Source organism: Accipiter gentilis, chromosome 32 (assembly GCF_929443795.1).
Source record: "Accipiter gentilis chromosome 32, bAccGen1.1, whole genome shotgun sequence".
NCBI classification, from domain to species: Eukaryota; Metazoa; Chordata; class Aves; order Accipitriformes; family Accipitridae; genus Astur; species Astur gentilis.
The window spans coordinates 13,564,946-13,590,213 of NC_064911.1; the positions used below are offsets into that span (position 1 = coordinate 13,564,946).

The 25,268-nt window shown below is 37.3% G+C and overlaps 1 protein-coding gene across 1 annotated transcript in view; it reads left to right on the forward strand.

Moving 5' to 3' along the window:
* The window catches only part of CFAP47 (cilia and flagella associated protein 47), a 347,638-nt gene that overhangs the window by 287,881 nt on the left and 34,489 nt on the right, over positions 1-25,268 (forward strand). The window contains 3 exon segments of the mRNA XM_049834739.1: positions 19,800-19,959; positions 20,590-20,684; positions 23,960-24,121. Coding sequence (XP_049690696.1) covers positions 19,800-19,959; positions 20,590-20,684; positions 23,960-24,121 — 417 coding nt within the window.

A 25,268-nucleotide genomic window follows, 5' to 3' on the forward strand; every position in this document is an offset into this window, starting at 1 on the left:
TGTTCTTACACAGCAGCCTCGGTTGGAATTACATGAAATCTCTATCTGAATTGCAGTCAGCAAGGAATAGAAAGGAAAGCTGGTTATTTTTTTCTTTTTTTAGTTTAGTCACTAAGTCCCCAGGACTAGTTGTTTCAATTGATTAAGAAAGCTGTCAGAGTGTGCTAGGCATGCAGATACGTATTTCCCACTTCTTGGTGGAGTCAGCATTGGTTGGGCTTTAGTTTAGCAGTATACACAATAGCTAGATCCAAAACTGTTGCCGGTAGCAGAAAAAAATCTTGCTGAATTAGGAGGTTTAACATTTAAGAGGGTCTATGATGTAGTGAAAGGCTTAGTATGCTTAAAACCGACGTGAATCTCAGGCCGTGAGAGGTAAGAATCCAGCAGACTTTGGAACCACAAAGGGTTCTCCTCCTTCTGCTGGAGCCAAATTCGAGCCAGGGGCTTCTCCTGCCCATCCAGCAGCCAGGGTGAGCTGCTTTTCCTGCAGCAATTGCACACACACACAGAGTGACACAGAAATCAGTGCCTTTACCAGCACACCCCTAAAAAAATGTCAGCTCTCATGTAAATATGAACAGCCTGGTGCAGTTGCTGGTGTTTGGCTGATTAGGATTGAACTGTGCTGGAGGTACATGCACACACCTTCAATCTACTGATGCACTAACACCCCCCCCCCGCCCCAGATCTTTTAGATACTAGCAGAGACTTTTAAGTTTCTCCAAAACTCGTGTCTGGCTCCTAGGCTCCTTAGCGGGTCACCGGCTCAGACCGTGGGTCTTTCGGGATGCTGGTCTGCTCCTACTTGCTGGTTTGTCCAGCTCAAAGTTCTCTTGGAGAACACACCCATGGGTTCACGCAGCTCGCAAATACGTGCATGTCTGCTGGTGTCTTGAAAACTAAGGCGGATTTAAGTCTGTCCTGTATGTGTGCTCAGTCTGGAGGCCCTTTACGCAGTCACTGGTCCTGACCATGGGTCTTTCCAGATGCTGGTCTCCTGCTACTTGCTGGCTAGTCTGACTTGATATTAGGTAGCGGCACAACGTTGTTCTCTCCAGTGACTGGTCTTAGACTTAGTCTCTCCAGTAGCCGGCACTCAGGCTTCATCCTACTTGCTGGCTGGTCCAGTTGGAACTTTTCTAGTGGCCAACTCACACAGAGGCTCAGGATAGGGAGTGTACTTACACATAATATAGACATAGGATTTGATAAGAGTATAGGGTAGTGATCAAGCTGAGGCGCTGTCAGACAGCTTTACTGGCCAGCACCTGCTTACACGACCGGCATCTTTTATCCTCCTTTACCTTTATTATCCTATGCTTGTTCCTCCCTCATCCATTTTGGTCTTTCTCTTTTCCCTCCTGTGTTGTCTCCCTTAAACATCCCATAATACGTTTTGTACACACTTAAAAAATGTTTGGTTCTGTGTCATTAATAGAAATAATAGCTGCTAACAATTACATTCAGAAGTCAGACAAATTATTCATGATAGGGAAAGATGCGTTTGGTTTGTTCAGCTCTGACTGATGGACGAATTTCCTTGATTCAGTAGTATATTTGAGTATGTTTAAATTCAGGTATGTAAGACAATCCCTAAAGAGCAAAAAAAAATTAAATTTAAACATCTGCTTCGGTTGCACTGAAATTACAGGAAATGTAAATGTGTATGTTAGGCAAGTATTCTAATTCCTGTGATGTGAATTAAAGTGGGATTATTATTAAAGTGGGATTATTTGAGTGTTTAATTATTTTGATAAATACTTTAATATGCCAATAACTATATGTTCACCTCAAAATTATATATTTCTCCTTGTTCACAAGATATAACCTGGATCAATAATACTGTAGCTCCAGTTCTTGACAAATGGTGTCTTTAAAACTGTTCTCTGTAGGGGAGGAATAATTTAATTAAAACGAACATCATATCCTTAGTACTCCACTGCTTTAATTCTCTTCCCTAGATAATTTGTCATACTATTACTAAGATTAACAAATTATTCAAAATATTTTTTTATGGGGGAGATAATAAATTATTCACATTCTCATTAAAAATTGATATCTTTCAGTTACCAGGGGGAATTGGATTCCCTGATTTACTTTTCTGTCACAAAGCCTGAATGATTAGGCAGGGCCTATTTTGGTTTGATAAAGCCACTGGGATTGTACCTGTCTGAGTGTATTTGCAAAAAAGCATGTATATCACTAGTACCTCTTTCCTCTTCATATAAGTCTCAGTAAAAATTGATTTATCTTTCTCTTCTACCTTTTATGATGCATACAGGACCTTATTTTCAGCTTTCACAATATTTATGCTGAAACCCTTCCTGTTTACATGAAGACCAACAGAGGCTGATACCCTCAATTATCAACATAAGTAACGATATTGCATCTTACAATAATATTTAGGTTTAAGCAATATTTATTTCTTTAAATGCATCATTGATACTGAGCTGAAAAAAACCACACCCCAAACCCAAACCAACCCAGGAAAAAAAGAATATGGGCACTACTGCTGTGTTTGCTGCGTGTGAAAGAGGAGGACGTGCTTTAACTGTAACTCAGTCTTTGCCTCTATTTTAATGTGGTGCTTATTCTGCTCATATGTCATAGTATATAAGCCAACAGAAGGGATTTTGATATTGACTACAGGACATACTTTGGATATTCTTAGGGAAATGCAGAACAAAGATTTTTGTTACAAATAGTTGAAAAGTGTTGGAATCATGACCTTTACGATCACAAGGAGTAATATCTCGCAACCATTCAAGCACACAACACAAAATTCTTCATTGGACATCAGAATTGATGTTAACAACATACATAAGATGCTTTATTACAGTCACTTGGTCTAATGTTGTCTTCTGCTGAGTGGAGGGAAATTGAACTTATTGCTTTGCACGGTAATGGTATCTTTTGAGATGACAATAAGTTTAAAGGCTCATGAGAGCAAAGCTGGAAGGAAGAGTGTTTGACTTTCTGGGACTCTTCTTGCTGGGACATTAATTTTACCAGGCAGTGGTTTATGTCCAAGGATTTGACACTTCTGATGTTACTGTTAATATGCTATTTTAGGTAAAACCTGTATTTGCAAAAATAGTTATAAACTTTAAAATTTAAGTAGGTAATGAAAGTGCACTGATACTTAAGTACTTCCCACCCTTGCATGTTGTTAAGGTACTTGATAATTTTATTTTCACAAATCTTCACTTACAATGTTAAATACCTTCCCTCAAGTATTCATTTTGACCGGAGAAACAGAGGTATAGGTGTACTAAAGCTTTTCTATACTAAAGCTGTGACTGTTCAAAAATAAAACCTAGAGTCCTGAAAGGTAATCAAATCCTCTTTTCTCATAGTTGTTTGGTGAAGCATTTGGGAAACAATTGTCATACAAAGTCTAAAAGGAGACTTAGAATGCACACTATTCTGTGCAACCATCAAGAAGTCCATGAAATTTCCTGATGTGACTTACTTTTATCTGTCAATTGGAACTACTAATTTGCTCTTTAAGGTGTGAAATTCAGTCTAGTTAATATATGAGAGGTTTTTGTAATAGACGAACTTACTAAATGCAAATCATGTTTTGTGATTGCCTTGTTTGCCTGCTTGTGTTGTAAGAATGTTAACATTAAATATGCTTCTTTTGTACATTGAGGTGAAAACTATAGTATTGCAACAACTTTAGATGTTGCATTTCTTTTATCTGATTGCTTCACAAGCACTGAAAATCCTTTATAAATTAAATAATTTTCTGCTTCATATAGATATTAAGATAAAACAAAGGTTAGTAGCCCATAAAATTTGATATCTATTAATTACAGGTAGTGCTGCCTTTTTCACAATGAATACCAATAATGTAAGCTATTCCCTCAGGTCTGCTGCCATTTTTATTACCTCTGCTACATGCAACCATCAGAAACCACAAACTAAATTGCATGCAATCCTGTTAGAAGCTGTACAGTTCCTTTTTCTAGCCATTGTATACAATTTTCTATTTTCTATTAAATAGGAAAATAAGAAGTTGATTGTTGAAAAGAACTGTTATTCAGACCTGTATGAATAACACATTAAGTTTTCTACATGCACAAACAAGCAATTCAGTTTTACCACACACAATAGCGCAAGACCACAATACAGAATACAATAGCATTTCAGTAGCTGTTGAGGAAATTTTGGATGATCCTTATCTTCCTATCTTGCTTTGCATCTCTTCAAGTGTAAAATCACCAACTGTATCCTATTAGTCTTCTCTTCTTACTGATTTGTCCCTTTTCCAAATCAAGAATGATTTTTTATGTTATTTTTGTTTCTTGGATCCACAGATTTACCTAATTCTCCCAACTCTGAATTAAGTGGAAATGCTATTTTCCCCACTTTTTGGTACCTCTGCCTGTTATTGATTAAAGAAATACTGTGGGGGTTTTTTTTAAAAACTCCTTGAAGCCTTTTTATTTATAGAGTCCCTCCATTTAACTCTCAGAACAATTCTCAAAGAAATGTGGAGGATTCACCATCACTGGCAAATTTTAAATCAAGCAGATGTGTTTTTTCTAATTAAATTCTCTTGTTCAAGAAGAGTTATTGAGACTGAACCTTGATTTTTCAGATGTGTTCTGTGAAGTCCTGTGTATTTAGGTCAAGTTAGATGATCACAGTGACTGGAATGTTTAGCAGTGAAGAAATGAAAAAAATCTCTGCAGAGTTCTGGATAAGGAAACATTCTTTAAACATGATTGTATTGGTTCAATCAAAAACGGCAAAAAATACTTTGAAATTTCTGAATTTACATTTTCAGAATTTCCTTCATGTTATTTTACTTATTCTTTTACTACTTCAGGATGAAAACAGGGACAAGAAATCAAGTACCATCAATAGTTATGGGCTGTGCAAGCTTTCTTTTCTTTACACTTAATCATTGCAATCTGTTGCCTCTAAAGAATCACCATTTTCTTTTAAGTTTTGTGGTCATTAGTCTTTATACAATAGGAAGATATCTAATAATGAAATTTAACTTGGAGATCCAATATTTTCCCTCAGAAAAAGCTATAGGTTGCAGGAAAAAATGAACTACTAATTTTTTTGAACATTTTTCTAACCTTTTCTCCAACTCCTTGCTGCCCTATATCAGAAAATAACTCTATTCATTTTTTTTTTCCTTTAAGTTGATACCAAATGACAGTTTGTGAAGATCTGTTCACCATCATCTTTATACACAAGGATTTTTTCCTCCACCTTTTCTTCGGTTGACACCTATGACAAACAGCTATAGAGAAAAGCTTTTGCCCCTACATTTGTTCAATATTTGACTGCAAATCACGTATGCCTTGAGCTGCTTTAGAGACTGTTCTCAACCATATGGAAAAGGAAAATGCCTTAGATTTGAAGGCTGGCTGCTTTTCGTTTTGACAGATTTAAAATGGATAATCCTAATTGATTAAGTCACTTCCCTGAAAATTTTCATTCGCAGTTATCTCACAAGTTATTGTCAGTGGAAGCTATAGTTACTGACCTAAAATGTCTCCTTCCTGTTCCAGAAGGATATTGTTTTCATGTAGTTTTATCCACTACTGTATTTTAACTAAGTTTTATAAAAGAATCAGCAATGGTTATGTTTTCTTGCTTCCTGAATCAAAAGAAAAATAACTTGTCTTTTAGTAAGAACTAAAAATATGCAGTTTGTGCAAAAATAAGTAAAAGCTAAATTATAGACATTTGTTTTGTATTTCATATGAAAATGTTGATGTTGGTAGTCATCTTGCCTCTTGAGTTGTGGATTGCATATGATTTCCATTTCTGGACTCACACGGATGTACAGGCTCTGCAGCAGCCACCTCTGTTCAGAGACGCTGCAGCTCCAGTTTACCATTGAGTCATCCAAAGCCTGTCTTCTGGGTCAGTACGGTTCAGAATCATCCTGACACTGTCACGTAATTTGGGTCCTTGATCCTTTCCAGAATATCTTAATTCCCACTTTTAGTGACATCTTCTTTCTCTCCACTGGGGCACTTTATTTGATTTTTTAATCTCCTGCCATAGCAAGTCTTTCCAGTCTGGTTGATTTCCTACCTGTCTACTTCTAAGCATTTTGTCCTGTTCTTCTTGTTCTGGAGGTCCCCAAGCATATCCCTCTGTATTCCTCTCTGCATTTAAGAGGCCATCAATTCACACATTTATTGGATTTTGGGAATACTGACTATGATTTGCTCTAAGTTAGGACTACAGAGTTGATTTTAACGTTGTCCACGCAACAGGCAGCAATGCACAATCCCCAACCAAGAACTGCTAATTGCCTTTATGGCTGGAAACCCATGCCACATTTCAGCTGCCCCTCAGGAAACCAGGAGAATCATAATAATTATTATATTAACCACAAGAATTCAGGGGATAAAATATTATGAGATTTCCATGATGTCTTAATAGAATTTAAAGATGATCTGTATCTATACCTGAGTCTGACAGGTGAGTAGCTCTGTGCCACATTAACTGATCCAACATGTCCCAGATCTTTGCAGTAGGGTTAAAATATTTCTGAACATATATCTAAACTGATATATGTCCTTACATGGTATAATGACTAAGCAGCAGAGATGTACGTAAGTAGCATGTGAGACCACACTGACAATAAAAGATGATACTGTGTAGACATGGGAATTTTCAGTTTGAAAAATAAATTATTGTGTAGTTTGAGACCTATGGACCTGAGACGAGTACAGTATGTACGGGTTCTGTCAGAAAGGATTACTTGTTAAAAAAAGGAACAATTTGGTGTGAATTACCAGTTTGGCCATAAAAATCCAAAATGCCTCTGAAGTGGAAAGGCACTTGACAGCTCAGCATAGTTTCTTGCTAGAGGATATTGCTGATGTTTTTTTCTTTACTTCTTCTAAGAACAAATAACTGTTCTGTGATAGTCTTGATAAACTCTGGAGCAGGTTTTGCATGACAATGATAACAGTCAGAACATAAGATGTGTTTTTTAAATTGTAATCCTGGACAAATGATTGCTGGCCTCTGTATGAGGCTGCTGCAGTGAAATCAGTGCTCAGTCCTAAAATGATAATAAAATCCAACAGCAATGACATCCGGGCCATTATTTCACTTCATTTTCTCCTGGACCAAGGAAGTAATCAAAATGACTTGCTAAAATGTAAAAGAAATGAAAGTTCTTTGTCTTCCCTGAGGGGTTTTCTTTTCTTACATGAAGTTTTATAAATTGAGTCCTGAAACCTTGTTTTCAGAGTGCATGGGTTTTATTTTTTCTTTTTGACTTGCATTATGCCACAAGAAACTTCTTGAACTCATAGCTAGCATTAGGAAGAGAAGACTGCTTGGTTTACGTACCAAGTTGTCTTTTGCGTTGCTGTTAATGCATCGTATGCTATTTCTGTGGAAAGTCCACAATACATCTAAAACCAAATAAGCAAACAGAACTGTTTTGCAGCTGATATTACTTTATAAGTGTCACATATCAAACACAGTAGAACAAAGGTTTTGAAATGTTTATTTTGCTGAGGGAAAGAAACTACTCAAAATTGTGAAACAAAACTTCTATAGGGAAAGTAACTTGAGGGCAATAGAGGTCTCAAGCCTTGAGGATATTCTCTGAAGATATCAGCTTCTAGCCAAAACCCAGATACTTCTGTTACATTGCAGCAATTATTGGCTAACCTTTGACTATTTTACATATAAGGACAAGGACAAAGAAATTCCATCCGCAAAGCCGTGAGTAGGAGAAAGGGACTCACAGGAGGGAGACAACTTTTAGAATAGTTCATGTAAAGACTGAACCCCCAGCTCTAAAAACCTTTGTTCTGCCTAAAGGATTTTGAGTGAAATGCAAATAATCTAGAATTGCCTTTTGTATTTTATTTGCTCTTCTGCTTTGTAGGTAGGAGCTTGACCATATATTTTCATTTAAGCCTGATTTCTTTTATTTTCCTGTTGAATAATAGGTGTAACTAGTATCTTTGGAATGTTTGAATCTAGAGTTTATCTGCTGACAAGTTTCAGGGGTTAGCACTGAGGCTGGCATTGCTGCATGTTGGGTTTTAGGATGTCACACACAAAACACAGCAGGCAAAAGGGCACATAAGTGGAGCAAAGAAATTCTTGTTTAATTTGACAGGCTAATAAAAGTTATTATTAGTCCAGTTACAATAATACTGCTATTCATAGTCAACAATAACAGAGAAAAGCCTCTGTTAACATAGTTAAAATTGTTACACAGAAAAACTTTCCTATTATCTACCCTTTTTTCCTGCTGTATTGCTCATCCTTCTGGTGACCCTCTGGGTCTTAATCTTGACAGCATCAGTCCTCCCAGGTGCAGAGCTTGGGTGGGGATGTCAGAGAGCTGTCAGTGCCCCAACTTCTTTGCTTGGAGGCCTAGTAAAGTGTTCATTCCTCAGCAGTTTCAGGATCTGGCTGGATTTATTTTTATGCATTATCTTAACACGGTCTGTGTAAGTGAACTTTGTTTTTACTGGTGCTCAATTATTCCGTTTTCTATTCTCTGCTTTATCTAAACTGGATTAACAAGGTTGTATTCCTGTAGTGACTGTTGTGATTTGTGTTTACAGTTTTGGACGTCTGGTACCTTCCTGTGTTTACACTCTTGCAAACCATTTTTTATTCTAGTATCATAGATAATTCAGTCTGCACAGATGTTTGCTCATGTCTTTATAAACTCAAAATATCCTAAACCAAACCTGACTGCTAAACAATTGCTATCATAAATAAGAGAAGCTAAAACCAACTTATGCCAAATGCCATCTTAAGACAAATGTCAATCAAATCCTTAGACTCTGCCTTGTAAGGCCACTAAAAAGCCTGTTAATAGTAATGGGAAGAAACCATATTTACCGGGCTACAGAAGTGTTCCCTTTAGTAGAAACAATGATCCTGCTACGGGAATTATTTAGCTATGAAATACATGTAGCATATTGTGGGTTCTGTCATTCACAGAACTACTGGTTTTTGACACAAGTCAAATTAATGGGCAAAAGTTACTTTTCAGGAGGGATTCTTCTTACCAACTTTGTCTATTTTCTTGAGTACTAAGAAACCAAAAAAACAGTATAGAGCTCAATTCTGCCTTTCTACAGAAACCTGTAAACCTCAAATGATGAAGAGTATAATATCAAGACTATGAAAATGCATAACTTGGGAAATATACATATGTGGCTCTCAGTGGAGAATAATAGCTAAACTGGCTGTTTCAAAAGTTTATAAACTATGTCAAGGAAACAACTTTGGAAAAGACAAAAGTGCTGAGTAATCATTCTATCCCATGCACTTACAAGGGTCAGTTGGAGAGGTACATATATATGTTTCCCGTTACTGTCAGCTGTATGAAGTGTGATATATCTCCTGGAAACTTGTAACAAACAGTACAATTTTTGGTTGTATATAAAAAGTAGAAGGATGTAACAGCACCAGTATCATTACAGATTTCACAACACTTTGCAGATTTTGATTAAAATCTGCCATAGCTTCAGAACTTGACTGTGCTTTCAGAGATTGGACTAAGAGATAAGTATATCCAAGAAAAGTTTAAAATGAAAGTAAAAATATATCTGTCAAAAATAATCAGATACTTGACGTATGTTGAAAATTCAATTACTCCTGAACTGAAGCACCATGGACTCAAGACATTTTTGTGTGTGTTTGGGTCTAGAAAAAGATTAGTATAAGGGGAAGCTGTCATAGTCTTAATTTACTTGCAAGTACTTTATCTTAAGGTAACATGAACTTTCTTTAAGAAAGAAAGGATAAAGTTTGGTGGTTTTTTTTAGTGGCTGGGCACTAAAAAGAAAGTCACACTTCTTTACAAAGTATATGGCATTTCTTGTGCAGCCCTTGCATTCTCAAAATATTTGTGTGGTTATTTTCTTGTTTTTGTTAAGATTTTGGGTAGGTTATTAAGTGCCAGCAAACTGTTTTGTTATATACAGAACACAGTTAATTCACTGCTGTAGAGAGGGAGAGAGGTTGAGTGGGCTATAGTTTTCCTGTTAACCACAGTAGGGCAGAACGTGTAAGATCCTGTTTCTAAAAAATATGACTATCCCTCCACTCACCTCAGCAATCCTGCTCCATCCACACTGTGTTTCTGGTCTTTCTTCTATATCATTATTTATCAATTACTCTTTCTTGAGAATATCAGAATTATATTTAAATATGTGCAGAAATAAAATGAAAATTTAGTTAAGGAAGGACTGACTGACCTAATTTAATTGAGTTTTTACTTGTCTATTTTTTAATGTGTCATAAATAGAATCATTCAGAGAAAAGGTGTATTGATACATCTTTTAACAGTGCTGATGTAGAGGCGATTTTGCATTTTTTCCTTTGACTTTGCAGTATGCCTGCTGGTTTCTGTGACTTTGGATCTAGGACATTACTGTGCTGCAGACCTTTAGATTTTAGATGCCTGGATGACATCACAAAATTTTATCAACATAAAGTTGTCATCAGGGAAATAAGGATGATAAACAATTTTCAAATGTATAAAATGGTCAAAGGAAGGTGGGATAGATCTACTGTCTATCAGATTATTGGAGGGAAAAAAATAGATTTGGAAGGAAAAAGCAAGAGAAACCGTTGGTCTACCATAATGTTTTAGAAAAACTGTTGGACCATAGGATGATTAGAAAACTTTTATTACTCTCATTCCTGACTATTTTTCTTCAGTCCTTACTCTTACCTGTTTGGCATTCCCTCTGCCACGTGACTTTCATATAATGCAGTCTGGCCTCCTCCGCTCATTCCGCTCTCTTCCATAGCATCATTTTGCAAGTTGTTGTCCATGCCTGCTACTCTTTTGCTGGGCCCTCAGGTGTTTCGTGTGTTTGTTTTTCAAGTCTTATTGCTCACTATTCCCTGTCTTTACAATAATTTTCCTTCTCTGATGTGTGTCTTATGTGTTGTTCTGTACTGCTATTCCACCTTGCTTTCTGACTGTTCTCTTGCCATTCAGATGTGTCTTTCCTAATGTGTTGGCCAACTGGATTTCTGTAAAGTGAACCCAAAGTCCATCACCACAGCACCTCTGAAGGGAAATTGCAAAGCTATCCCATGCTGCCAAGACAAATGCATAATATAACAGCAGAGATGGAAAATATAATTGAATGTGGCCTGTATAGGAATGCGAGGCAGCTTTTTCAGATTTAACAGGTCTGTAACACCTACCCAAAGTCTAAGTTGCAGGTACCAGCGCTTCAGAGATAAGAGGGATGTTCTGTAATAAACCAGTTGCGGAGGTTATGTAATTTCTGTATTACTGCAGAACATTCTTACACCAAATTTTATAATCAGATGTGATATAGAAGTGATGGAGACTTTGTTCTGAAATATATTAAGCAATATTCTTATACTGGGGGTTAAAAAAATTATTGTCCGTTTATCCTCAATAAGAGAGTGTGATCTTCATGTTATTAAATACATGACATGTATTTTTTAAAGTTTTCTCAGATTTAAAGATCTTAAGTGTATTTTTTCTTGTTTTGGTTATCACCAAAGTGAATTACTATACTTAGAAACGCTTTTTCCTTCAGTGTGCTTAACCCTTGTAAGCTTAGTTGTTACTGCGCTTCAACGATAAATAAACATAATAGGTATTTCTGCCAAAATAATGGTTTTGGTTTTGGCTGCAACTGCACTATAGGCTATTAGTTAGAGAGAGATAATTTTATAAATGAAAAGGGAACTTTATGCTTGGCCTTTTAGACATGCTTCGTTTAAAAACAAAATAAATTGCATTAAATGAAACAACATATTTTATTACTGAGCCCTGTTCTCAATCCATTTATTTTAATCTAAATAGCAAATGTTTAACTTGTATCCATTATTTTGTACCAGAAAGAAATTCTTCTAAATTAAATCTCTTAATGAAATAAGCCAGGAAGACTCTGCCAGAAGTATACAAATTGTATTAACACAAGATTCATAAAACGGCAAATAAAACTTATAAACATGCTGTATCTAATACATTTTATTGTGTGCTTATGATAGTGATGATGTGAAGCCTTTCAGTTAAAGACTCAAACATTCATTCCTTTATTTGTGCCATTTATTTCTTAAAGCAACTTCTCAAGTTTTAACTAGTCATTTGTGAAATTGTTTATTAGCATCTGAGCTGCATACTCATGACTTAACTTTTCCAACTAAGGAACTCGGCAACTCAAGGGGGGGATCTTATCAATGTATAGAAATACCTGAAAGGAGGGTGCAAAAAGGACGGAGCCAGGATCTTCTCCGAGGTGCCCAGTGACAGGAAACACAGGAATGTCCATCTGAGCGTAAGGGAATACTTTTTTTACTGTGAGGGAGTCCGAGCATTGGAACAGGTTGCCCAGAGAAGTTATGGAGTCTCCGTCCTTGGAGATATTCAAAAGCTGTCTTGGACAGGGTCCGTGGCAAACAGCTCTGGGAGAACCTGCTTGAGCAGGGGGCTGCACCCCTTGTCTGCCAGAGGCCCCTTCTAACTTCAACCATCCTGTGATTTTGTGAAGGTTTCAGAGGCAGGGGAACACTCTAACTTTTTGTGGAAGAATCCATAATTCAGGAAGCAGAGAGTCCTCCTAGAAACACAGTCATTGTGGACCATCTGTGAAAGGAATCTCTCTTGCATCCCACCTACATAAATAAACTGTACTGAGGGAAGGAAAATGGTGATGTAAACATTAAAAAGTGTAATGAGATTAATTTAACCTTTAGCATTTTGCATGCTTATTGTATTAGCTCTTTTACTTACTTTATTGTATGTAAGTTGAACTAACTTGAAGTGCATCACATTCCACTTTTTTTGTCCCAGAGAAGATGCAAATAGGAGTTTTACCATAACATATGTGCCCTGAGAAACCATAACTTAGATCAAGTTATACTTCATTTATGGATTTTGCTCTTCATATCTGAGAGGACATGAAAGACTAGCAACCAGTTATCTTCCTGGTTCATTTCAGATATAGAAAAAACATTCAGAACTTCACTGATGTATGGTTCAAGACACGTGACTAACTGACATTTTAGTAATACATGTGCCCTTCAAACAATCTCGTTGAGATGGTAAAGTTTGTTTCATATCTTCCTCGGAGATGTAAGTCATGCATCTTGGAATACTTTTTTGTATAAATACCATAGAACCATAGAACAACTCAGGTTGGAAGGGAGCTCGACAGATCATCTGGTCCAACCTTCCATGGAAAAGAGACCCTAGATGAGATTATCTAGCACTCTGTGCAGCCGTGTCTGGAAACCCTCCAGTGATACGAACTCCACCATGTCCCTGGGAAGGTTGCTCCAGTCATTGATTGTTCTCACTGTAAAAAATTTCTTGGGTCAAAATGAAACCTCTCCTAGTGCAACTTCTACCCTGTCCTAGTTTCAGCTGGGATAGAGTTAATATTCTTTCTAGTAGCTGGTATAGTGCTGTGCTTTGGTTTTAGGACGGGAACAATAACATACCCGTTGCTCCTTGTCCTCTCCACGTGGCTCCTTGTGCAGAGCGAGCCTCCATTCTGTTTGTAGATGCCCTTTAAGTACTAGAAAACTCTGGTAAGGTTCCCCCCGAGCCTTCTCTTCTCTAGGGTGAAAAGATGGAACTCCTTCAGTCTTTCCTTACAGGGCAGGTTCTCCAGCCCTTCGATCATCTTTGTGGCCCTCCTTTGGACCCCCTCCAGTCTGCCCACAGCTTTTTTGAATAGTGGGAACCAGAACTGGACGCAGTCCTCCAGGTGCAGCCTGACAAGTGCCGAGCAGAGGGGGACGATCCCGTCTCTATCCCTGCTGGTAGTGCCGCTGTGGATCCTGTGCCGCAGGATCTGCGTTGCCTTCGTCGGTGCAGCAGCGCACTCCTGGCTCCCGTTCAGCTTTTCTCCCCCAGGTCCCTTTCAGCAGGGCTGCTCCCCAGCCACATCAACCCCTCGCCCGTACTGGGCTCTGGGGTTCTGTCGTCCCGCGTGGAGGACCTTGCGCTTGTCTTCGTTGGACTTCACGCAGTTCTTGCTGGCCCGCTCTTCCAGCCTGTCCAGGTCTCTCTGTGAGCTGGCTCTCCCTTCTGTCTACCTCACCAGTTTAGTGTCATCAGCAAACTTGGTGAGAACCTCTGCCTTGTCAGCGTTATAGGTAACTAGTTTCCCTGCACTATTTAGCAATGGGACTGTGCTTCTGCTTACTACTCACATATCTGAAGAACCTTTTCTTGTTGTGCTCGATATTTTTGGCCAATTTCAGGTCTAGCTATGCCTTAGCCTTCCTGACTGCATTTCTGCATGCCCGAGCAAGGTTCTTGTAGTCCTTGAAGGGTATTTGGCTGCCTTTCCATAGCTGGTATGCTGCTGCTTAGCCTTTAAGCGCACCCAAAAGCTAATTATTAAGGCAGGGTGAGCTCTTATTCTGCCTTCTTCCTTTCCCTTTGTAGGAGGTGCACCGTTCTTCATATCACCTGAAATTCACTGAGATAAGCGTCTGCATCTGGCTTAGCAAAGAAGAATGTATTTTATATGTATTCTTAAAAGCATAAACAGGACAAAGCATAGTGGTCTATCGTGATCACAGAACTGTTTAGGTGGTAAGGAACCTCTTGAGATCATCTTGTGCATCCAACTTCTCCCTTGATCAAGCAGGGTCATCTAAAGCAGGTTGTCCTGGACCACGTCCAGTCAAGTTTTGAATATCTCCACAGATGGAGGCTGTTGGCTGTTGTGTGATGGCTGTCAATTCAGAAAATTTTATTCGTATTTACTCATTGAGACTGACTGATGATAATACTGATGCAGCAAAAGTAGCACAAACTGCTACATTCTCACAGGTTGTTAATTAGAACCCATAACTAGGGATTGTGATCATGTTTTACTGAAAGGGAATCAGAAATTCAAGCAGCCTCACTGGATGCACTAAAAAAAAAAAAAAAAAGAAAAAGATGCAAACATAAATGAACCCACCCTTAATAACAGTTGAGGCAGAAAGGCTGTCTGTCTGTTCTTTATTAAACTCTTGGAATTTAACACTGAACCACTTTTGGAAGAGCTGCTATAAAACAATCTTAGTCTTCATATGTGAGCTAGGCTTTTATCTTTTCTAGCAGGTGAAAATAAATGAAGAATACCTAGGACTGACTTTTATTATGTATTTCAGATACTTACTGGAGTGCTGGCAATATCTCATTCTTTACTGCCTGGTGTCAGTCCTCCTTTTCTGGATGAGTTCTTTGAGAAAGAATTAACAGCCCTTCCCCAGCAGCAGCTGCTGTCTGTGAATATTTTGGAGGTTACCCTTTCCAAATTCTGAGGATAATGGTAGAAACCAGACCTGGTTATACTGGGTTGACATTTATATGGCCAGTGTTAATTTTAGCAGGGCTGTCTGTGCTTTTAACTGGAATGATTATAGACTAATAATTTTAACGGAGAAACTATAATGAAAAAAACCCCCAACAAACGAAAGTGTCCACTCTTAAATGATTCCCCATCAGACTTCAACATCAGATTTCAAGGCATAGTGAGCTCTGCCTCATCTCTGTTTTTCAACTAGAGGAATCTGAACCGAGTGCCATTCTTCTGGGTACAGTCAGTGGGAGGCGTTTTCAGATGCTACGGAATTAAGCACAATGCATCGAGGAGATAGTCCTTTCAACATTTAGAAAATCAGCCATCAAAGCACCTTACCAATATGAAAAATACATGGCTTTAAGATAAAGTTCAATGAGAGGATGATGATTCTTTTCAAAGATATTACAGGATATTTTGCTTATTGCCATCACAATTTTATCACTGTGACACTGCCTGCGATGCTTGCTCTTAAACATTTTCCTAAGCTACTGTAGAGGCAACAAATCCATTCTTACCCATCTGTATTCCTTCCAAGTAACATCCTATCCATGGGGATCCACTGCTTCATTACTTTAATTAATTTTAGCTCTCATAGTGCTACACTTTCTAGGGCTGACACAGAAATTACATAGAACTCACCCACAGTGCAGTGCCCCACAGAAGTGAAGCGGGGAATTTGCAATACACTCATTTTGATTTAATGATCTACTTCAGTTCTGAGTTCTAGGCTCAAGTGTCAGAGGATGCAGTGCCCAAGGAATTTTTTACAGAAGCAGTGTTCTCCACCAGCCTTTGGAGAGGCTTGAGGCAAGGCTTAAAACCAGGTTACTTAACAAAGAAATGCGGGAGGACACAGATCTCCGCATGATTCTCTGTAAGGCCGTTGACTCTAATTGCAGCCGTTGGTTTGAGTCAGATGGCTTCAGCCTTTTAAAGGGTCAGCTGAGCTTACTCTGCTGTCGCGGTTTCCTAATGACCTGTAGGACAGTGAAAGAGAAGTAAGGTATTATCAAAATCTGGCCCAAAGCTTTTTACCAAATGTGATGCAGCTCTATTCCAAAAAGAGTCTCGCTATGGGTTTCTTATGAAGAGTTTGCGGTTATTCGTTGCAGTAGAAATACTTACATGAAGATAAGGGATCGGCTGTTGGTATCAGTTCTTGGTCTCCCTAGCAGGGTATTTGAGGTCCACAGGCAAATAGCAGCAACTTGGTTGGTAATGCTGATTTGTATTAAAGTCGTCCACATAGGTATTGTCTGTTGTGCCAGCAGTTACTGGCCCACATTCTCTAAATGGGAAGAAGGAAAGAGAAGCATGAAGCAATGTGTGATTTTTGCGTTTAGGCCTACTTCATCTGTCTCATTAACTAGGCAAAATCATAAGGAAATAAATCTGTACTAGCAGTTAATGATCAGTTGGTTAGTTGACAGCTGCAGGCAAGCCCAGTGATATAAAAATTACTGTCATTATGAACAGCTTCTACTAAGAAGATTTTTTTATTAAAAATATGAACACATTCTGTTTCAACAGCAATATTATAAAATTTGTCTTTTCATGATCTTTAATAACCAATTTTCTGCCAGAATGACCCAGAATGCTGTCATATGGGTTTTGTATTAAAATTTATTTAAAAAAACAGGGAGCTATGCCCTGTAACAGGCATAATTAAGCTACAGTTCAAACAGTATATTGAATGCGCATGTAGTATAACTAGGTACTAGTTTACAGTCTGTTCTATTTGTCATACGTTAAAAGAGTTGCAAATGAAACTCAGGGATGTGTCGTAACGGCGTTACAGAGTGCCTACAACTGTTGTTGATTGCACTGTTTTGGTATGTTATGTATTTGGATTCAAGGCAACCTCACTGCAAATACATCCTGAAGAATACACTTCTAATTTAAAGATATTACAGGCCTCTGCCTTACCAACACGAGAGTAGCCCCAAAGTGGGCAAATCACAGTAGAGAGCTGTCTCTTCTCTGACAGAGGGAGAATAAATAGTGCAGCAGTGCGGGAGCTGACTTGTGTTCCGGAGGGCTGGATCCTAGTTCAGATGTTTTATGAAGTATGGCAACAATGTGTGTGGTCAGCTTATTTATTTCAGATACTGGATTAAAAAACTAGTTGCTATTTTTTAAAGGTTTTCAAAAACCCTTTGACCACCTTACTGCCAACAATATGTGTATATATATTGTATATCTTTTAAATCTTGGATATGTACTTGATAGATAATGCATTGAATAGGGAGTATCAGATCTAAAGAAAAATCTTAAATCTTTATTAAAAGAAATAAAAGAAGAAATAGGGTTTATTTTTTTTCATCTAGATAATAACATTTTTAATGGATTTTTAATGAGGATATTTTCAAGCTATTTCAAGATACAAGACTTTTCAAGTAATTATTTCAAAAACAAATTGCTCATGCCATGATGGACTTCTACAAATACACAACAATTAAGCAATTATGAGTGCAAAGCGGTTGGTTAATTTCCATAACTTCTACATGATAAGCCTCTCACATACAGAAATCCAGATATATTTAGGTAAGAATTCCCTACTGGTTGTAGCATCCGTAATAATATGAGGCACTGGTCTATATATGAGGTCTTGAGGCTTTGTTACTGAAAGAGGCAGAAATACTGCGGACAGTCGTTTGTCTTTAAATAATCCCAGCCTTCCTAATTTAAGATTGACTTTCCAACCTTAATTTGGTTAGTTTATTTTAATTTAAGAGTGTTTCTAGCTAAAAGCTTTACAGCTACAGAACCACATCGACTCCAGTGTGGTTTTATACTAGAGGAAGTACATACGTAACACAGTACAAGATAATTCTTCATAAAGTTAATCAGTCTGGACAGGGCAATTTATTAATTTAAATATGCTGTTAATCTACGCAAGCTACTTTGGATATCTTTATTCAAGGTTGCTGTTTGTGTTGAAGGAATAAATGATAGCAACAACAGATTGCCAGGTAGCAATAGAAGTTGCAGTGTCCAGTAGACGTTATAATTAAATGCTAGCAGAAGATTGGTGCAGATGAGGAGTCCTGACTTTTGTTCTGCGTTTTGGTGAGCTGCCTTTCAAACCCTTCTCTCCCACCCTGCTGTGATTTACCTTTGCTGCTTCTGGCCATTCCTGTCTGTCATCATTTTACTGTGTCTCCCTACGTGTCCACCCTCATTCCCAAACTTCCACGCGTCCACCTCTTTTTCGTATTTTGTCCTTCCCAAGATCGCATTACAATTTGCTTATCGGCCACTCTGCTGCAGCCCTCAGCATTGAGGTCTTCATCCTCAAGCCACTCTAGGCTGTAGGAAGGTGAGCATTTGGAGCACGGGAGAAAGTTTCCTCGCTGACATTTTTTGAGCGCACAGCAGCCTGTGGTTATCAGAAGCAGCAATCACAGGGAGAGTGCTGCTTGTCCCATGCATACTAACTGGAGCAGATTCAGTCACTCTCGGGGAACGACACTCATAGACCTGTATTAGCATGTATGCGTTGTAGCAGGCACGAAAAATCATCACAAAAATGGATTCAAAGCTTAATGTAGAAGTAGTTATTCGTTACTAAGAGGTTTTTCTGCAGATAGAATTAAAGCTGAAACCCTAACCCCAAGATGTCATTTCCACCAAATTTCAAGAATTCTTTTCAAAGCACAGAGCTCGACAGTGAAAAGACTGTATGATTTACTTGTTCTACTTTGTGTAATTTTTCTATAACTTTATTTCTGAAATAGCTGGAACACACCCTGAGGTAGATGTTCTGACACTCAGCAGACTGGCAAGTCATTGGAAAAAGGTCCTTAAAAATGCAGTGTATCAGGCCACCTTCATTACAGACAACATATGGTTTTGGGTTTTTTTAAACAGCAAAATCAATCAGATGAAAAATTGTACAGAAAAGGCATGGCTTGTGTAATAATAATGTGGATTCAAATACATTTCAATTATGTCTTGAACATGAACAATTGCTTTTGGATTGGTCTTTTTAATGCAGTGTTACTTTTTTACATTGCAAGCCACAGATGCTCAAAAAACATGACTTGGGCCCTAGAAAATCATGGGATTGACTTACGGATATTACATGTGATCTTTGAATATTAAATGTGGGACATTCGTTTAATTGCGCTTGTTTTGTTTTGAGCCTTCACAGTCTCCCCGGGTCTCATTTCAAAGTTTTGTCAGTAAGTAGAAGTCTAAAATAATACTTTATGTAAACTCCTCTATTCAGGACATTGAATCACAAAGTACCTTATTACAGGGAGACAGGCCACAAATGCTACTATAAGATGAGATTTGGCTGCAGCAAGAGCAGGGTAAAATGAAATTTGTTATCACAGGGCGCATGGTATGCTATGATAAAATGTTAAATAGTGTATCAAAAAGAAAAAAAAAATATGTGAGTAAAATGATACAAATAATTTTCAAAACTTTCAAAATAGCATAACGATCTGTTCTATCTTCCAGGAATCCGATTAGCTCCAAGAGAAAAAATGGACATCCCAGTGCTATTCATGCCGGATACAATGAAAATGTATGAGGCTGTGGTGGTAATTCATGTAATGAGGGAAAATGGTGAAAACTGGCCTTATGAGGATTCTGCTGAATTAAATAAAGACTTAAAGAGGTAATTTATTCTAATAGGAAAAGAAAAAATAGTTGAGGATACTCAATCCTATCATCATATTCCCCTTCGGCTATTCGTGTGTAGCTCCCAAGGGCAATCAAGTGTCTGATTTTGAGGGCAATCGGTATCCAACAAAAGCTTTTAATGTACCCTGCAAAGTATGCTGAGTTAGGGTAAGACTTTTATCTGGTTTAATACCTACCTTTTCTAACTTTAAATAAAGAAAATGTAAAGTACTAGCTGCCTGTGTAGTTATGGATATTGAACAAATTAAAGCTCTTAGATGCCTCTAATTTTTCAGTATGTTTGCGCTAATAATGATTCTCCTGTGGGTATGTTTATGTAATGCATAAAGTGCATAAACTTTGTTTCAGTGTAGACATGACATCAGAGAGAGTATGTTAGGCCAAATGTTCTCATATCCTGACAGAATAATATTCAAAGACGGTAAACTAAGTGGATATAAATTATTGCTGTTCTGATTTGGCTGGATCTTATTTCATATTTTCCTTCGATATAATTAGCATTACAGAGTCTCACCTCTCCAACAACTCTCAAGTCTAGATTACTTTGGGAAAAAAGTTCTCAGCAGTCTATCATAACGATACTCTTCACTTGTTTTCCAAGCAGTCTTACTGTAGCAGAGAATGGGGGAATTCAGGGAATACTCTGGATCTACCCAGTTCATGGAATACCTGAAGCACCACCACAGAAATTAGTTCCAGGTAGGTAATAACTGAAAAAAACCTCAAACAATAAATTTAAGAAAATTAAATAGTTATGTGTGTTCTCTCCTGCTTGATCACAAGCATTTGCAGCAGTACTTTGCTACACCTTATAAAAAGATAAAGTCACATATTAAAAATAAAGTCTCCTTTCCTAACCTACGAAGCAAATCTAGATCTATTATTTTGTTCTCACTGTGGATAAAAGGAGCGAGGAGCAGCTGAAAATGTCAAGATTTGTGCCCTTCAGTGTCCCAGCTAATGCTGAGTTAGAAAACTGAAGGTAAAGCAAACAAAAGACTGACACAAGGGTAGATTTCTGCTTGCATTCCCAGAACACCCTTCTGGAGAGTTCACAGGGTGCAAAATATTGGAGTAGATATCTGCTGTTTCTCTCAGCCTTGAATTTCCTTCCTTAATCAAAACTAGAATACAGAGTAGTGTGAATAGCAGTAAGTTTTCCACTTGCTCCTGAGAGGTAAACTTGCATTAAAAGATGACTGATATTCGTAGGGGTTTTGTTGTTGCTTACTTTTGGGATCGTAAATGTTTATAGATTTGATGAACCTATTTTTGAAAGGTGTGATAGAAACCCCGAATTGTGAAACAGAAGTTGTAAACAGCTTTTTAAATCTATAACCTTGATGAAACTACAGCTCGAGGTGTAGATGAGGGACAATTTTACACCAACTTGTCTTTTCATCTTGTCTTCTGATGAGTGAATATAATGCCTTTCTACACTAAATAGACTAAGGTACAGGAACAACTTCTGGAAAACTATAGTAATAGATATTTTTACTGTCATTCATTTAATTTGCTTAAGGACCCTTTCCTTGCAGACAAATGCCAATGATGTGGTATTAATTAGAGCTTTCAACTCCTTAATTTCCACTTTAATACCTTAAGGAATGAAGCAGAGTATTATCACGCAGTCAACTGTTGCCCAAAATGACGGTTTTAACAAGTCTCATTAGCATTAAAACTATGTATATTAATGTGAATATTTGTTATATTATTTATGTAATTCACTGGCAGACTTTGAGATAAATCTCCCTTTTATTGGGCTGTTGTTTTCATTAGGTATAGAGGTTATGAATTAAAACTGTTAGCCTTCATAAATTGCTTAAGTGACATCACATCTGTAGAATATTTCTAACTGTGTTATTCTCTAGTTTATGTTCAGTAAATGTTTGTAATGCATACAAGGAGCATTGCATGCATTTTGAAGATGTACCTCTTTTTGGCCATCACCATGTTATGTTGGGCTAATTTGTTTTTCTAAGGAAATACTAGGCCTTTCATTGAAAAATGACCTGGAAAACTAAAATGCCTATTTGTAAGTGTATTTATGAAACTGATTCCATTCCTGCCTCGATTCTGAAAGCCTATTTTCAGTTTATAAATGGACTTTTAAAAAAATCCCTCTTTTAAGATATGAATCCAAACCAGGTGATTTACAGGAAGCCTACTTTGTTTTTAAATCATTGCTTTTAATAATGATTGAAATAGTATTGTCATTTCTTTTAATACAGACATTTGTTAAAATTGCCTGGAGGCTACAAGCGGTTATGTCAAAAACCAAAGCTGCTTTGCTAGTATATTAGACAGTTCATCTTTTATGTCATTCGTATTTGCATGTTAATAAACTTCTAGAAGTCACTCGGCTTAGTATCTCATGAGACCAATTAAAATGATCAGTGGCCACAATCCATGTAGTACATGTTAAGTTGATTACAACTTGGCTATCTTATAACAGTGATTACAAATGGAGAATCATCCAGAATATTTTTTTAATTCTTGTAGAGTCAAGGCAGCATACAATGATTTAGATTGGAAGGCACCACCAAAGGTCATCTAAACCAACCCCCTGCTCAAAGCCAGGTCTAATTAGATCAGGTTGCTCAGGGACTTGCCAAGTCAAATCCCACACAAATCTGATTTTCATCCATAAATATTACTTAACCATTTAGGAAAAAGAAAATGTAGAATCATTTCTGGTCGTAAGATGAGCTGCGGAATAGAAAATGGTGTGGACACAACATGTGCACACCATAATCTGAAATACTTGGTAAACTGATGTAATACAGACAATGTAATTCATTCTTAAATATAAGTCCATGCATCTCAGCAAAAAAGACGTTTGCTAAGAAGAGAGCTATAGAAATTATTTCAGCCCTGTTAAACAGTAAAAGACCACAGAAAAAAGGTTGATATTTTTTTTTTTTTTTTTTAGAGAAAGGACATTACTTGAACTTGGTGTGCACTTACCTATTTTCCAAAATAATGATAGTGAATCTAGCTCCAGAACTGAAAGTTGAAGTTAACATGGTATAGATATAAGGGTTTCATTGCTCTTTTAAAAAATATTTTACATAATTACTTATCAAATATAGTTCTAAATTATTTATCATTAAATCTTAATGTTAAGTTCACAGTTAATTTTTAACCATTGGGTATAATTCTGTCAAAAATAATATTAAGACCTTGAAACTAAGAAGTACGTAATCAGCTCTTCTTTTTCATGTTGATTTCTGTAACTCTATAAAATTCTAAGTCTTTTCTTTGGGAAAACATATTTTTCTTTCAGTTCTTGCATCTAATTTTCTCCTCTTTCTGTGCCAATAATTATTGAAAGAACCATAAAAAATAACTATTGAAGTAAGCTTTATGAAATCTAGTGTATAAGCTAAAACCCAACTACCTTGTAGTGAAAAAAGACATATTTTAGAAGCAGTAAACTAAAATCACTTACTGATTCGAAAAAGCTCTGTCATGCTTCAAAGAGAAACCCATGTCAGAATGCTTTTTATTCTGGCATAGTTCTATAAAAGCTGAAGTTTGAACAACAGTATTCTTAAATTAAGAAATCAAAGAGTAACTTAATAATTTTCTTTCATTTAACTTTTAAATTTTTTTCATTTCTTTGTTGTCCTTTCAGTCTTCTTTTCTCATTGGCATATTTCAAACTATGCCATAAATTGTATTTGCAGATGAACTAAAAGGAAGATACATTTCGTGATTACAAATAAGGGAGAAATTTGCAAGTGCTGTTGTGAACTAAATGTAGGAGCAGATTTTCATTTGCTTAGCAGTATTTTCTACTACTTCACCTAAACAGAACAATAGAAACTGTGGGTTAGGGAAAAGCTTCTAGTTGTCTTGGTCCGTATTGGAATTCTGTCATTCTCTAAGCACATTTAACTTCTATCTTTAATTATTTTGTTAAAATCAAGATGCTGACGCTTTACAAATAATAGGTTCTTGCTTTTCTGTAGCTGCGGTACGCTGTCGAGCCAGGCAGAGAGTGGAAAGAAGAGTAGAAGTGCTGCTGACTGGTGTAGTTCCTGGTGCAACTGCTATGCCTGCCGCGAGAAATTCTGCCACGGTCAACACAAATAAGCCAGCCAACATCCAAGAAGAAGTTCAAGTCACTGACGGTAAGAATAAATAGCTTGGATATCATGCTATTTTAGGAACATTGCAAATAAGATAAGTGCTTCACCAAACGTAGCTCTGCCATGACAACAGATGAGGTTTAGACAAATCCTTCTCTCAGTCCATATTTCTACCCCGTTGCAAATACGGGACGTTCGTATAACAGTATGTCTGCAGTTATAGGCACCTTTGAACCTGAACCTTTCTTTTTCTGTCTTGGATGGGAGGCTTGCACACATACCCTCTCTCCTTTAAAAACGAATAGCCTCCACAAAGTCTAAAGTTAGCAAAAATATGTCTGTGTAAGCATTGCAAGGAAATATTTATCTGTAGGTTGTCCCTATTTGTAAGATGCATTCCCACCGGCAGGCCAATATCTGCAGCAAAATGGATTGAAGAAGGAGGCCTTGTTTGAAAGAAGCAATAAAGCTTTGTGAAAAGAAAGCTTCCACTTACTGTTAATCAGCAGAGGACACAGTGAAAATCAATTTCTTTGGAGATACACCAGCTTTTCATATTGCATCTCTCTGAAACAGAATGGCACAATATATAAGTAGTAAGAAAAGAATGCTTGTTGCTGCTGTATGCTCAGTATTTCTGTTAATAGATGTGTGTTAACGGTCATACTCACTACAACAAATTATGCATTCTTTCATTTTACCTTCATCAATTATTGCACCTTTGAAGCTTAACCTATATTTCTTTTTGGGTTCAAAGTCATCCTACTTTTTTAGAAAAATGTTATTTAAAAACTATGACACACAATATGAGACATCCTAATGTGTGTTTAACATAGCTGTAAATGAGGGGAAGGGGTCTCACCCATGCTCTGACTTTGTCAAGAGTGTAATACATTGTATGGTGGTAAAAGCTGAGTCTACGGAAGTTGCTATGATTGCAATCTGTTAGGCAATCAGTTTGAGAGGCAGGCAAACTTGGCTTTTGTGTCTCATTTATGGCATTTAGAATCTGGCCCAGTAGAGGCTTTGTTACAGAAACTCTCCTGCCAAAGAACTGTGAAAAACTGAAAAGCTGTAAAAGGTAAATCCAAATGCATTATGTCCTTCCTATAAGAATGATTTTCATGCAAATATGCCCTCACCCTGCACACTGACCGATGTGGTCTCATATCAGCAATCACTATCCAGA